The sequence below is a fragment of the Momordica charantia genome, assembly GCF_013281855.1.
Source record: "Momordica charantia cultivar OHB3-1 chromosome 8 unlocalized genomic scaffold, Mcharantia_2.0 BLBB01000008.1, whole genome shotgun sequence".
NCBI lineage: Eukaryota > Viridiplantae > Streptophyta > Magnoliopsida > Cucurbitales > Cucurbitaceae > Momordica > Momordica charantia.
Genome location: NW_028275166.1, coordinates 29400421 through 29416138, shown reverse-complemented (window position 1 = coordinate 29416138; position 15718 = coordinate 29400421). Strand labels below are relative to the sequence as shown.

General features: G+C 33.7%; 2 protein-coding genes across 8 annotated transcripts; one reads left to right on the top strand and one right to left on the bottom strand.

Moving 5' to 3' along the window:
- Positions 1-500: 500 nt before the first annotated feature.
- On the top strand, positions 501-6704 carry LOC111018193 (ABC transporter B family member 4). The gene is made up of 13 exons (XM_022294190.2): positions 501-642; positions 1326-1711; positions 1786-1840; positions 1931-2106; positions 2240-2461; positions 2545-2783; positions 2927-3452; positions 3545-3818; positions 3906-4786; positions 4855-5121; positions 5220-5483; positions 5573-5866; positions 6100-6704. The coding sequence occupies exons 2-13, from the start codon at positions 1388-1390 to the stop codon at positions 6460-6462; spliced, it is 3885 nt and encodes a 1294-aa protein (XP_022149882.1). The 5' UTR covers positions 501-642; positions 1326-1387; the 3' UTR covers positions 6463-6704.
- A 3221-nt stretch (positions 6705-9925) lies between these two features.
- LOC111018147 (uncharacterized) lies at positions 9926-15481 on the bottom strand. 7 transcript variants are annotated; one of them, XR_015793188.1, is made up of 5 exons: positions 15098-15481; positions 14851-14961; positions 14045-14137; positions 11364-11420; positions 9926-10544 (listed from the first exon to the last, which is right to left on the bottom strand). XR_015793188.1 is itself a non-coding variant. In XM_088128172.1 (4 exons), the coding sequence occupies exons 1-3, from the start codon at positions 15179-15181 to the stop codon at positions 14051-14053; spliced, it is 282 nt and encodes a 93-aa protein (XP_087984298.1). In that variant the 5' UTR covers positions 15182-15481; the 3' UTR covers positions 9926-11420; positions 14045-14050. The 7 variants fall into 7 exon arrangements, 4 of the variants coding, with proteins under 4 accessions (XP_087984298.1, XP_087984299.1, XP_022149802.1 ...); XR_015793187.1 differs by having other exon boundaries at positions 9926-10457; XR_015793189.1 differs by having other exon boundaries at positions 9926-10422.
- Between the last annotated feature and the right edge of the window lie 237 nt (positions 15482-15718).

The following is a 15718-nucleotide window of genomic DNA, read 5'->3' as shown; positions in this document are numbered from 1 at the left end:
AATCTATTGTAAAAAGTGAAAAAGAAAAAAAAAACTCGAGTGTTTTGTTTGACATTTGAAAGTTTTGTACTGCTTTTGGTGATTGTGGATGTGGATGCCATATTGGAGCATTTATTTCTAATGTAGATTTGGGAAATGGAAAATGAGTTTCTTTTCTTTTTTTAATTTACTTTTGGTTATTTTATGGTATTTTTTAATTTAGTCTCTCCATGACATAATACTCAATAGATAGATAGAATTTTTAAAGTAAAGAAAAAGAAAACCATTCAAGAAAGAAAATTCGAAATTATTACTAATTCTCCAGAGATTTGGAGAGGAAAGCAGAAGCTTTTTCTCATTCATTTCTACTAACTAATTCATTAAATATTATAAGGTGATTCAACTCATTTAATATTTACCAATAATGAGAAACTACAACACATGATAGAATTAAATTAAAACTTTCCAAATTAAGTGAGAAAAATTTTGTAGAAAGAAAAATGATGGAGCGTGGGCATCAAGAAATGAGGAAATGTAATGGGTTTTATAAGCCCTTTATAAAGGCTGCTCTCACAAACTTTCAAAAGAGGCAGTGCCAAAAGAGCTCTCTTTGGGAGGGAGTATCTTCCCAAAAGTTGGCAATTTCTTTCATCTTATTCTCAGGTACCCTTTTGCTTTCATCATCATCTTCTTCTTCTTCTTCAAGGTGAAGCACCCACTTGCCATTTTATGGGTTTTTTCTTTTCCTTTTTCTTCTGGTTATGTTGTCTTTTCCCTCTTTCTCTCTCTCATCTGCTTGTTTTGGTGGTGATTTCTGTTTGTGGGTATCCACTCTTTTTCATTTGGGATGTGGACATTGTCTTCCTTATCACGCCTCTATTTGGTTCTTTCTTTTTGCTGGTTGTTCCATAGTGTTTGCTTCTGATTTTCCATTTTTCTGTTTTGTTTCCCATGGTGGGGCATTTTGGTAACTTCATTTTTCCCTTCCTTCTGTTTGTTTTTTTCTTTGGATGAGAGGAAATGGGAAGTGAAGAAAGTTTCCTCCCTTTTTGTCTTTTGATTTTCAGCTTTTTCTTGAATGAGAGAGAGCGGGAGAGAGTAAAGTAATTCTAATTCCTCTGTGTTGTTGACATACTTTTGTTTGTTTCTCTGTCTCTGTTCCATTTCTTTTCTCTCTCTATTTTGTTTTGGTTTTGGGGAGATTAGGTGTGAGTTTTGTTCTATGTACAAGTTTCTCTTACAATATTCTTAGCTTTTAAATTCTTTTTAGCTACTTGTTTGCCTAGCTTGTTCTAGATTTCAATATGATTCTGATATGCCATTCTCTGTGAACTGTATTCAAGTAGGCAGAGTTTTTTGTTCTTGTTCGAAAATCGCGGTAAAGAGGAGCTAGAATTTAGGACACGAGATGGAGATAGAGAACCAATTGGATGGAAACTCAAATATGGATCAACCCAGCTCATCAAAAGGCAATGGACCTGAGAAAAGCTCCAACCAGAATGGCAATCAACAAGACTTGAACAAAAAAGGAGAGGGGAAAACAAACACGGTCCCGTTTTACAAGCTGTTCTCATTTGCGGATTCGACCGATATCCTTCTGATGGTTGCTGGCACGATCGGCGCAATAGGGAACGGATTGAGTCTGCCCCTTATGACTATATTGTTTGGTGAACTGAGTGATTCTTTTGGCAATAATCAGACTAGCTCTGACGTAGTTAAAGTAGTTTCCAAGGTAAAATTTTGTGGTGTTAAGTTTTATGAGAATCCCTTTTGTATTAACTTTGTTGCCTTCAAAATGTTATACAGGTCAGTCTTAAATTTGTGTACTTGGCAATCGGATGCGGTGTAGCGGCTTTTATCCGTAAGACATCTCTTTACCGAGTTTTGTCCGAATTCTTACTGCATGAACGATTCTCATTATCGAATTCTTTGTTTGTTTGTTGCATATCAGAGGTGGCTAGCTGGATGGTCACAGGGGAGAGGCAGGCTTCAAGAATAAGGGGTTTGTATCTCAAAACTATACTGAGACAAGATGTTTCTTTCTTCGACTTGGAAACAAACACCGGAGAGGTGGTTGAGAGAATGTCGGGGGACACCGTGCTAATACAAGATGCGATGGGGGAGAAGGTAACACTAACAGAACCTAGTGTGAATGAAAACTAAGCTTAAAAGTTCCATTACATGGAAAAAGAATGAATAGATGATTAATTAACATTGTTTGTGAATGATCTTTAATAAAATATTCTCTTGTTTCACTCAGGTTGGAAAATGTATACAGCTTCTATCGACATTTATTGGAGGCTTTACAATAGCTTTCATCAAAGGATGGCTCCTAACGCTCGTCATGGCATCCTCCCTTCCTCTACTTGTGATTTCTGGGGGTATTACATCGCTCATTATAGTGAAAATGACGTCCCTTGGTCAAAGTGCTTATGCCAAAGCAGCCGATGTTGTCGAGCAGACGATCAGCTCAATTAGAACTGTATGTTTTATCATCATAACATCATAGGTTTTCTTGCTTTGGTCTTTATGAAAGATGAATCTTAATACTCTACTGCTCTGTAGGTTGCATCATTTACTGGAGAGAAACAAGCTGTGAGCAATTACAAAAAGTTTCTAGTAAATGCTTACGGATCGGGTGTTCGGGAAGGTTTGGCCATTGGACTCGGTTTTGGTACTATTTTTGCAGTGCTTTTCTTCAGCTATTCATTGGCTATATGGTATGGTGCAAAGTTGATATTGGATAAAGGATACACCGGTGGAGAAGTTCTTAACGTGGTCGTTGCCGTGTTAACTGGTTCCATGTGAGCTTCATTTACGCTTCTTTCGTCGCATCGTCTAAATTATAGAGTACATTTCATCAAAAAATAAGCAAAAACTTCAGATTACAAAGTTTATGAACTGAAATTCACTTGCATATTTACTGATTGTAATTGCTTTTAATCAGGTCTCTAGGCCAGGCATCTCCATGCCTAAGTGCATTCGCTGCTGGCCAAGCTGCAGCCTTTAAAATGTTCGAGACAATCAAGAGGAAGCCTCTCATTGATGCTTATGACACGAAAGGAAAGACGTTAGACGACATTTCGGGAGATATAGAACTGAGAGATGTTCATTTTAGCTATCCTTCTAGACCGGATGAGCACATTTTCAATGGATTTAACCTCAAAATTCCAAGCGGGATGACTGCAGCTTTGGTTGGACAGAGTGGGAGTGGAAAGTCAACTGTGATAAGTCTAATTGAGAGATTCTATGATCCGCATAGTGGTGAAGTTCTAATCGACGGTATTAACCTCAAACAGCTTCAGCTAAAATGGATTAGAAACAAAATCGGTCTCGTCAGCCAAGAACCTGTGTTGTTTGCATCCAGCATAAAGGATAACATTGCGTATGGAAAAGATGGCGCAACCATTGAAGAGATTAAAGCAGCTGCTGAACTTGCCAATGCGTCTAAATTTATCGACAAACTGCCACAGGTATCAACTTGCACTACAGTGTATGATTTTGATGCATCAATAGTAGCTTTTAATGTTTGACTTCTAATATTTGGAGCCTTGATTGTGTCCAGGGACTCGACACACTTGTTGGTGCGCATGGAACGCAGCTTTCGGGCGGTCAGAAGCAGAGAGTTGCCATTGCTAGAGCAATTCTGAAAGATCCACGAATCTTACTTCTAGATGAAGCTACGAGTGCACTTGATGCCGAATCCGAGCATGTAGTGCAAGAGGCATTGGACCGTATCATGGTTAACCGAACTACCGTTATTGTCGCTCATCGTCTAAGCACAGTAAGGAATGCAGATATGATTGCTGTCATTCATAAAGGGAAGATGGTTGAGAAAGGTAAGAACAAGCGTTTCTTTCACTCCCTTGTGATCGGTTCTTTGATTATATTTAGTTTCTGAAAGTTGAGTTTGTTTAATTGATCAGGCTCACATACAGAACTACTTAAGGATCCGGAAGGGCCTTACTCGCAGCTTATTCGCTTGCAAGAAGTCAACAGAGAGTCCCAAGAAACAGGAATCGATAAAAGTAAACAAGAAAGTACTTCGGGATCGTTTAGACGATATAGTAGAGGAGCATCGATGCCACGATCAATTAGTAGGGGGTCATCTGGAGTAGGAAACAGCAGCCGCCATTCCTTCTCAGTTTCATTTGGTTTACCTGCAGGAGTTCCTATCACAGATGTTCCCATGGCAGATGAAAGTGCTCCCGACACAACGGAACAATCTCCACCAGTTCCATTCCGCCGACTTGCCTATCTCAATAAGCCGGAAATTCCAGTACTGCTGCTCGGATCTGTGGCTGCAATCATCAATGGCGTGGTTCTCCCACTTTTTGGCCTACTATTTGCCAAAGCAATTGGAACGTTTTACAAACCGCCCGATCAACTAAAAAAGGATTCGAAATTTTGGGCACTGATAATGATGTTGCTTGGTGTGGCATCATTAGTTGCAGCTCCAGCAAAAACGTACTTCTTTTCTGTGGCAGGATGCAAGTTAATCCAGCGCATTAGATTGCTTTGTTTCCAGAAGGTAGTGAACATGGAGGTTGCTTGGTTTGATAGGACCGAGAATTCTAGTGGTTCGATAGGCGCCAGGCTCTCGACAAATGCTGCAACAGTGCGTGCATTGGTCGGGGATGCGCTGAGTCAGCTTGTTGAGAATCTAGCATCCGTTGTAGCTGCTTTACTCATTGCTTTTGTTGCAAGTTGGCAGTTGGCTTTAATCGTCCTCGCCATGTTTCCCCTTCTCGGACTCAACGGATTTGTCCAAATGAAGTTCATGAAAGGATTCAGTGCAGATGCGAAGGTATATAATCTAACTAGTCTTTAATCAGATCGTGAGTAAATTTATCAACATAGTTTATCGGTTTTCAGTTGATGTACGAACAAGCCAGCCAGGTCGCAACCGATGCCGTGGGGAGTATAAGAACAGTTGCATCGTTTTGTGCAGAAGAAAAGGTGATGGAACTGTACAGAAAGAAATGTGAAGGTCCTATGAAATCAGGCATAAGGCAAGGCTTGATCAGCGGGACAGGATTTGGAGTATCATTTTTCTTATTGTTTGCAGTCTATGCCACAACCTTCTATGCCGGTGCTCATTTCGTCCAAGATGGCAAAGCGACTTTCTCCGACGTTTTTCAAGTACGTATCTCTTGAACTTATGGTCATCTTTCTTCGCTCGAAATCGACGTAGTCCATGTTTGGAAGCTATCTATGAACATAACAAATGTAATTGGCAGGTTTTCTTTGCTTTGACCATGGCTGCTTTTGCCATTTCTCAATCAAGTTCGCTTGCACCAGATTCTACCAAGGCCAAAGAAGCCACAGCTTCCATCTTTTCCATAATTGATCGAAAATCAGAAATCGACCCAAGCGATGAAACAGGTGAAACATTGGAAAATCTAAAGGGTGAGATCGAGTTTCGACATGTGAGCTTCAAGTATCCTTCGAGACCAGATGTTCAAATTCTCCGAGACCTTAGCTTGACCATCCGGCCCGGCAAGGTAGCGTTTTTTTGCCAATTACCTTAAACTTCTCTTGGAAAAACTTTGCAAAACTTATGATTTTGGTTTCCTTGTGCTGTTTGCTTCAGACTGTTGCTCTTGTTGGAGAAAGTGGGTGTGGAAAATCCACTGTGATCTCACTGTTGCAGAGGTTTTATGATCCTGATTCTGGTAGCATCACACTTGATGGAATTGAGATTCACAAGTTCCAACTAAAATGGTTGAGACAGCAAATGGGTCTCGTGAGCCAAGAGCCGATCCTCTTCAACGACACGATTCGAGCCAACATCGCTTACGGAAAGGGAGGAGACGCAACCGAGGCTGAAATCATAGCTGCATCTGAATTGTCCAATGCTCACAAGTTCATCAGCGGATTGAACCAGGTGAGAAAATGAAACATTTTTCTGTTCATCAACTTGAGTTGCATTAGAAAGCTATGCACAATCCATTGTAGAAACAAAAAGAAATGAAACTTCGACATAGCTCAACTAGTCAAGATATATATCATCGACCAAAAAGTCGGAGGTTCAATCTCTGCTCCCACATGTTGAACTCAAAACTAAAATAAGTAAAACTTCGTCTCTCATCCTAACTCCTCCCACAATGCAAAATGCAGGGCTACGACTCGATGGTTGGGGAGAGAGGAGCTCAACTATCAGGGGGGCAGAAGCAGCGAGTAGCCATTGCACGAGCGATAATCAAGAGCCCGAAGGTCCTGCTGTTGGACGAGGCAACAAGTGCACTCGACGCAGAATCCGAAAGAGTGGTTCAAGATGCGTTAGACAAAGTGATGGTGAACCGAACAACCATAGTTGTAGCTCATAGATTAAGCACAGTGAAGAATGCTGATATAATTGCAGTGGTTAAAAATGGAGTCATAGTGGAGAAAGGAAAGCATGAGACTTTGATTAATATCAAAGATGGGTTTTATGCTTCCTTGGTTCAACTTCACACAAATGCCTCAACTTCATCTTCATGATAATTTACCTCAATATATCTTTTTTCTTTCTTTTTTCTTTTTCTTTTGTAAAAATAGCTATAAGGGTGTGTTAGTAATTCTTTTTTGGGTTGTTTTAATAAACTATTTTTCAGATATAGGTGGAGATTGTAAACTCAACCTCATGTATTGCCAAGTTTAAATGAAAGTTTTGTATGTGTTCTCTAAGTTGATGGGAAAAAAATCACTACATAATATTTATGTGCATTGTTTCTCGTTTCTCATTTTCAGTTTTGGATTTATTCTTGATGTATTTAATTTTTTTTTTAATATAATTTATGGGGTGGATTCGAACTCATGATCTTTGATGCCTTAATCATTGGAGCTATACTCAATTTGGCCTCTTGTTAGGTTGATTTAATTAAATTATTTATGTTTACGTGGTTAAAATTATTAGTTTACGTTGAAATATTATATTATTAATAATATAATATTCTGTAAAATATTAAGGGCATAATAGTAAAATATTATACTTTTTTTTATTTTCTCACGAATATCCAAATAATAAGTTTTAATTTTAATGATTTAGAATATTTTGGTTCCAAACGCAATTAAGAATTTAAATTATTTTCATAATTTAAAATCTTGAATTTGAAATCATTTCCTACCAATTTCAGATGTCAAACTAAGCATAAGTATTTGGTAATGGTACGTATTTCTCATTTCTCACTTTTAAAAAACGTTTTCAAAATGGGTATAGAAATGTTAGAAACAAGGAAATGAATATTTTTTTTGTTTATGTTTTTTTTAAATATAAATAAAATTATTATTATTTTTTATTAACTTATAAAATACATCGTAAATATAACATAAAACATTTGAATATTTAATTTTAAAAATCAAATTTTAGATAAAAACTAATTTTTTTTAATTGAAGATTTTTTAAAATGAGAAACAAAAAAATGGGTACCAAAATGTTTCTGTTTCTTTTTGCAATAAAAGAAAAGTAAGAAACAAGGAAAAATTGTCAAACGTGGTTTTGTTTTTATTTATTTAAAAAGAGGAAAAAAGAACCGAAAAATAGAAATGTTACCCAATTCCAAAAGGTCTATTTTCTTATTGAGATTTGTTGTTAAAACCTATGTCATCAGTCTATTATCATTGACTAATCAATTAATAAATAATCCAATTAATCAATTAACTAAAACTAAAATGAAATAGTTAAGATTAGTATTTAAATATCAATTATGATTATTGTACTATTAGGAAGTACTTTCAACCATAGTAAAAATCCTTTTTAAAGATTTTTCAAAAATGTCAAAAGCACTTCAAAAGTGATTTTCAAATAAATAATTGATAATTACTTTATAAGTAACTTTAATTTAAATACTTCTTAATCCTTAACCAATTATAACAAATACTTTATTTTTCTTAATTTTCTTTTGCACACACTTTTTCTCACCAACTTCTCTATTTACTCTCTCACAAATCTCTCTCTATTACTCTCTCTATCCATAAAATTTCTCCCTCTAATCTCTCTCGACATACTTTTTCTCATTTATTATTATTATTTTGTAAATTTGAATAATTTTGGTTATTTTTATTTAATAATTTGTCAAGTCAGTAAATATTAACCATAAAAAAAAATCTAATTAGATTAAAAAAAAAAAGACACTTTCGACAACCGCCATAAACCATGCTTTGGGGTAGAGGATCAAACTCGTAACCTCTTAGTTGGAGATTATGTCAATTACCGCTGAGCTATACTCATAAACCTGCTTTATTATTATACCTTGGTAAGTAAAAAGGTGTAACAATAAAACTATATTGCAGAAAAAATAAAATGCATATTTTGTAACTTACACCTGTTATTTTGAAAGGTACTTCTGGTCAAAAGAGAGAGAAAATAAATATTTATTTTAAAGTATTCTTCAACACAAATTTCTAATATAATGAATTTGATAATTGAAAAAAAAAAAACCTTATTGTGTAAAAATTGAAGTCTTTCTCACAAAAGTATTGGTTCAAATAAGACACTTTAGTAAGTAATTTTTGGTGAGTTTAGGGAGGATTATTATTATTATTATTATTATTTTTTGATATCATTATCATTTACTATTAATTAATCAACTTTTTAGTTATTATTATTATTATTATTTTAAAACAATACATTATTATTATTATTATTATTTGATATCATTATTATTATTATTATTATAGATAACGCATGTTATTTTCTTTTACTCTTAATTAATCAATTTTTTAGTTATTATTATTATTATTATTTTAAATCAATAAATTATTATTATTATTTGATATTGTTGTTATTATTATTATTATTATTATATTTTTTATATTATGATTATTTATTATTTCTATTTTAATATATTTCAAAAAAAATATTATTTTTAATAAATTGCATATTCATTTTTTTTACTATTAATCAACTCTTTACTCATGATTATTTTTTTCATTAATTGTTATTATTATTTATTATTATATCATTATATTTTATATATTATTTATATTATTTTTAATAAACCGTGTATAAAAAAATATATAATTATTATAGTTTTGAGTGGATTTGTAATCACCTTAATTATTATATATAATCATTTTTTAGTTAAAGTCAGCTGTGGTGTGGTGGATTTGTACTCATCTTATATACAAAAATTCTTGTGTTCGTGGCTGGATTGATACGTTTGTCATTTTTTATTACGTTTATAATAATAAGTAAAGAGTTTATTAATAATAAAAGAATAAAAATAGTTTATTAAAAATAATATTTCTTTTGAAATATAATAAAATAAAAATAATATATAAAATATAATAATAATAATAATAATAATGATAATAATGTGTATTGTTTTAAAATAAAAACATTATTTAAAAAAAAAAGCTTATAAAAAACAAAGTACTTTTATCAAATGTTATTCTAAAAGTTACTGTGTTTTGGTCTACTTTTGAGTTGACCAAAAAATTTTCTATTGGGGCAAATATATATATATATGATGTGCTTTCAACCCTTTCAAAAATGAAAAAAAAAAAAATTATTGCTACAATTGTGAAAATAAATATTTAAAAAATATATTGTACATAATTTTTTAAAAGACTAAATTACAAAGTTTAGTCACGATGCGTGTCCAGTAGTTCTTGAACTAATTTAAAAAGTGTCAAAAATGTCTTTAAACTTTTAATCTATGAACTTTAAATTTATGTTTAATAGATATTTTAACTTTTTTTGTCTAATTGGTTTCTAATTAAATTTTTTGTTCGTTGGGATACTGGACTTTCAATTATGTCTCTTCGAGAATTTAAAAAAATGTTTAATAAGTTAAGGACCTATTAAATATAAAATTAAGAGTTAATGAAAGTTTTGGATCTATGATATAGCTTTTAAAGTTGAATGAGGTATTTGACATGATTTTTAAAGATAAAAGGACGAGATTAGTAATTTAATCTTCTAAAACCAAAAAAATGGCACTCTAATATATCATTCAAAGTCTAATGGGTAGAATGGGAAATTACAAATGTTATTTAGTTTCAATCATCCATGAAGTTAGAGAATTACTTCAACAATATAGTGTAAACTAAACTAACAACTTTGACATTAAGTTCCATCATTTCTTTTTTTTTTTTTTTTGAAAAGAAAGATGCATTAAATTAAGTCTAAATCACTTGGGCATAGTTCGAGGGAGTATCTCCCTTTACAGAGTCTAAAAGTCTCGCAGTGCCGAGAGACATGGCCGAAAGAGATTGATTCGAAAGAGGAAGCCAGCGCTCTTGCTTCCAACACTCAATTAAGCTCGTCACCAAGGATATGGATTTCATTCTTAATCAACTGGATTCCCAAGAGGGAGTCCGATTCCACTTCAAGTTGGGTACAGTTAATAGTTTGGGCATATTTCAATCCTTCAAGAATCCTTTTAATTTCAGTCAGAAGAGGTGGTAATGAATAAAGAACATACACGATTTAGCCGCCATCACAGCTCCATTGGATCCCTGCAAAAGAAACCCCAAGCCCGAAGATGAATCCCCTACATGCAACATCAGTGTTGAGCTTTAGATGGCCTGTACTTAGGAGGGTTCAAACCTGACCATGTGATGAATCCCTACCTACGTTGCTTTAGTGGTCCATTTTAAGGTGGTTAGTAACATCATTTTGAATTATTTGTTTAGTAAATTAAAGACAAATTTAATTCTCTCTCACTGCTCCATGTACATTATCATAATCAAATGAATAAATAGTAACAAATTAATTTTATAAAAAACAAAAAAACAAAAAAATTAGTATTGCCCCTTAGTGAAAATATGCAGCAAAGAAAAAGGTGTTCCTTGAACTAATGCACTTCATCAAATTTATAATAAGCCATTCTCATTGTTTGATAGAAACAAAAAGTCTAATAGAATTCATATTATATTCAAAGAATCAAAACTAAATAGCCTCGGAAATATATAATGTTTATAGGATCAATGAGCCCATAGTCTTAAAAACATGTGAGATTAGTCGAGATGTGCGTAAGCTAGTCCGGATACTTACGGATATAAAAAAAAAAAATTAAGTTTTTAGTTTTTTATTTTTGAAAATACAATTGTTTGATTCCTCACAATTTCTTTGGTATGTTTTCCTTTTTTTTAAAGAAATATTTGAATAATTAGACAAATTTCAAAATTAAAAATGCTTTTAAATAGCAGATAACAAAACAAAGAAATAGGTTCAATTGTCCGAAATGAATTTCTAAATCTGCGTATTTATCAACATCAAGTTCGTAAACAAAACCAAATTCTTGTTGGCAATTCTATAATTTAATTATGTATGGATCAAAAAATTATGAAAAACCTTTTCCTTGTTTTTGCTTATATTCTTTTTCTACCGTATTTCGGGAATGACTTGTACTGCATTACTAGTCATAGTATGGATATTGTGAGGAAGGCCATTTTACCTCTTCGGTAAAAGTAGTGTGAACTTTGTCGTTTGACACATAGAGGAGAATCCTTGCCTGTTGAATCATTTCGTCAGTGCTTCAAACAGATTAGTAAAAAATAAAAATAAAAACTTAGAACAATTCTCCATCAACATAGAAAACAAACTTTGTCAATTAAAATTTAAAAAAGAAATTGAGAGGGATAATTAGATAAAGTCAAAGTCTTCTAAGTTTTTTACATTTGATTTTAATTATTTTTATTGCTTTCCTTCATTTAATTTTACATTTTTTTTATAGATTAACCAATTTATTAGTAAATCTTAATTATGCCTATTTAGTCATCGAACTTTCAACTCTCTAAATTTTCGATTTTCATTTCTAGTAAATTACAATAACTAACATCATTCTTGTTATTATTTTCTTCAGTATACAAATGGGGATGGAGGTCGGAGGATTGAAACTGTTACTTCTAAGAAACGAGCAAGGTGTCGTGCTGAGTTATGCTCATTTTGGCAATTAACATCATTCCTTAAATGCTCGTTGGACTAACAATCGACGAGTTGTCCCAACATGTGTCATAATAGAGAATGACAACTAAATAAAATAAAGACAAAAGAGCCAAAAAAAAAATTCAATAGAGCAAGCATACAATAATGCAATAATCAACGAGACAATCACGACGACCTATAAGCTTAAACATAGCTCTAGTAGTTTAAGCATAAGATCAGTCTCTCTTCTCCACATTTACAATATTATATTAAGAGGAAAAAATCGACACGAACCAACCGGGTCGAAAGCTTAAATAGAAAAAACAATAAATGAGAAAGAAAGAATCAAAAGACACCCTGTTTTGTAAGAAAAGAAAGGCATATAAGAGAAATTAGAGAGGGAAGAAGCATGAAGGAATGGTGGGGCAAGCCCAAGTTTAGGGATGCAAATGTGTGAATGAGAAGCACTTTGGTAGGTTCTAAAATAGAATGCCCACCAACTGTTTGTTTTTATGTCGCAGAGGCCATCACGTGGGTTGTTAAACTTACCCATCACTTATCATATACCCCAAAAAATAAAAAATAAAAATGAAAAATGCTCAATCTAAATTCTAATTCACTCTTCTCAATGCCACAAAAGTCATATTGCATTGTCAATGTCTTGAGGAAAAAAGGTTAAAGTATAATTTGTTTGTTCGTATCGTACCGTGATTGTGAGTATTCGTACCAGTTTACCTAAAACACTTGAACTAGTTTAATGAAACAATCAGTCTAGTCATACAACATATGGTTGTTAGAAATATCCGTTGTATTTTAATACCTTAGATAAGTACCGACTATGGAGTTTGAAGTTATCTTTCCAAAGTTCTTTACTTTTGTCACTTGTCCGGATGAGGATTAGATCAATCAATTTACTCTCTAAGTTTTGATGGTTGTATCTGTTTAGTTTAATTATAAAAAAAAAAAACCAAGTTGGTCTTGGCTTCAAATTTTGATTCTATATCATTAATATTGTTCAGAAAAAATTACTAGTATCAGGGGATTATGGATACTACTCTCATTCATTAGTAATCACATCAACATCGTTTAAAAATGGTTGTGTGGCTAGCAACATTAAAAGAATTGTTTATAAAAGAAAAATGATAGTACGAAGATGTGGAAGAAATACTCTTGTAGTATTAGGAAAAAAAAACCTCAGTGACATGGATAATGCTTATTAAACAACATGTTGGTTGATTCGACCCATATATAATAGTTGTATATCTGATTTGATACATACTTAAAAAATAAGAGTATCGCATGTTCCACTTTATGTTATGATCTATGATATACGTCTATATCTTTCAAACATCCATATATCACGTTACGTTAAATTAGTCAATATTTGTCCACTAAACATGCCACTTTACCATTCAGTTCACAACAAATATTATGTAGGCGTGATTAGAACTTTTTCGAATCTAAGAACTAATCAACATTTTAGAATCTAAGAACTAATTAAAACACAAAAACTAAAATTTAGAAACTAAATTCGTAATCTAAACAAAAAAAATGAAGTGGTGTGCATTAAAAACTTAGAAAACTACAACCACATGATCATCCAATTGGTGCGAGTGAAGGAGGATAAGGTTTAATGGCTACTACTACCCAACTACCATCTACTTCATTATTTGGTTGGCCACAGCTACATACATTAATTCTATCTTATCTACCACCCATTAAACCCTCTTTTCAACCTCCTTTATTCACATTTATCCCCTTCATCCTCTGGTGTTTTGACTTAATTCTGAGACCAATACGATGTTACGTACTTTGGACATAAACCTGCATGATTGTACTTTTGGTTTTATCTAAAAAATCTCTGATAAGTTCTCAGTCCTTACTCTTATACTCACGATCTTTCCTGTATCTTGGTTGATACAAGACTTGATACAAGACTTAGTCGCACTTTCGACCTACAAGATGCTTGAACCAATCATAAATAGTAGTACAACTAAAATCTGAACCATCCTATACCGTGCAAGTTGTAAAATTATTGTAGTAAAACCCAATCACTAGTACAATTATATGCAATAATTTTCAAGTTAAGAGTTTGAAAATGAAGTTACAAGATAAAGGGGGAGTTTTTTTACCATCATTTTCTAATAATAATAATAACAACAAACAAAAACAATGAAGGAGATGAGGGGAATAAGAGGTAGAAATTTGCACCTTTCTCTAAGTTGCAGGGTGTGCTTCAACAAATGATTGCCATGTTTTTGCTGCAGACCAACCACTGGCTTCACTTTGATGCAAAAGTTTGGACTGAAGATGACATGACATGTATTATTTCTGTTATCAAGAAAAAGAACAAACAAACTAACAAAACAAAATTATTAGAACAACGGTTCTCTCCATATCTCTACAACGGTAGGACGAAAATTTTTACTTTGCCCTGGTTTTACTTTTGATTTCCATCCAAAAGGGTCTCATCCAACTAACTTTCTCGACGATGTTCGCATCCCGAGCACGACGTAGTACGTCAAAATCTTCTTGAGATTGGGGAATTTGTGTTGTTTTCAAAAGGAAAAAAGGTATGATGGAGAGGAATCAGAACAGTAGCAGAAGCATACACCTCAGAAACAAACAAACAAATCAAGAAAAAGGCACTTAAAAAGTTTACAAACAGTGCTCCAACAAACCAAATCTTAGAACATTCTCTTCAAGAAGGATGAAGAACAAGAATGGCAGTATCCTATGATCTCTCCACTAAAAACCCCCCAAATCAAATGAACAATGAACAATTTAGAACATATATTGCACAGTTTCAGAGATCCAACAATGAACAATTTTCAATGTCATGAACAGAGAGAGAAGAATAAAGCTTAAATATGGCAGCCAAAGCAGTTACAGGTCTTGGGGGTGAAAGAGCAGAAGCCAAAGGGCCTATTAGGGATGTTACAGTTTATGGCATAACAACAGGGCGATGGGAGGCACATTCCTCTGGCGCCGCCGCAGCAGGTGCAGAGGGCGCATACCTGGAAGCTCCTCAGCCGCCGCCGGCCGCCGCTCATCACCACCGCCGTCTCCATCTTCTCCCCGAGCCCCATTAATGGCACCATCATCGGCTCTTGATCGGACACATTTACCTAAGAAACAACAATCGCAGATGCTAATTCAATCACACAACAGAGCATAGAGACAATCGATTTGTGGAAAAATGGGGAAATTGAATCGAATTGGGGGGTTTTGAAATGTGGATTTTTAGGGGGGAGTAGTACTCACGTAGATTGAGGTTGCTTCAATGGCGTTCTGGGCGAGAAAGAGCACGAAAATGAGGGAAAATGCAACCCCATGAGAAGGCATCATGAGAAAAAACAAAAAAATGGGGAAAGAAAGTGGAATTCAGAAGATTTTATTCATGGGAAGTTACTCATTTCTTCTTGTACATCAAGAAGAAGAAGAACTTTCAATTGCTTTGAGCTGAGGCCTTGAATTTCAAAGGGGGTGGGGAATTTTCTTCTTTTTTCTTTACACGGTTTTGCAGAGATTTTGGAAGGAGGAAGAAGAAGAAGAAGAATTATATGAAGTAGTTGCGGGAAGTCACGCACATCTATGGCCTTTTAACCACAAAGAATGGCCATCGTGATTGGTGCCATTGTACACTGCGGCCAATTTTCTCTTTCTTGTGTGTTTTTTTAATTAAAAAAATCTTTTTTTATTTATATATAAGAATCTCCCACCTCAAGGGAATGAGTACGTATTAATTATTGTTGACTCACAGAACTGCTCATGTTAGCAAAGAAAAACAAAAATTCTTGTTGCATCTTAGGTTGCATGTTTTTGGATTAGTGTTAAAAATATTATATTGTATTAACATGATATGCAATGATCAATTTAAGTATG

What these genes read in the sequence shown, in the direction of transcription:
- LOC111018147 (XM_022294109.2), bottom strand. Translation starts at nt 15,181, where the DNA reads ATGATGCCTTCTCATGGGGTTGCATTTTCCCTCATTTTCGTGCTCTTT. An exon ending in TTGAAGCAACCTCAATCTAC is followed by an intron (nt 14,962 to 15,097) that starts GTGAGTACTACT and finishes GTTGTTTCTTAG; the next exon opens with GTAAATGTGTCCGATCAAGA.
- LOC111018193 (XM_022294190.2), top strand. Translation starts at nt 1,388, where the DNA reads ATGGAGATAGAGAACCAATTGGATGGAAACTCAAATATGGATCAACCC. An exon ending in TTATCGACAAACTGCCACAG is followed by an intron (nt 3,453 to 3,544) that starts GTATCAACTTGC and finishes GATTGTGTCCAG; the next exon opens with GGACTCGACACACTTGTTGG. An exon ending in TGACCATCCGGCCCGGCAAG is followed by an intron (nt 5,484 to 5,572) that starts GTAGCGTTTTTT and finishes TGTTTGCTTCAG; the next exon opens with ACTGTTGCTCTTGTTGGAGA.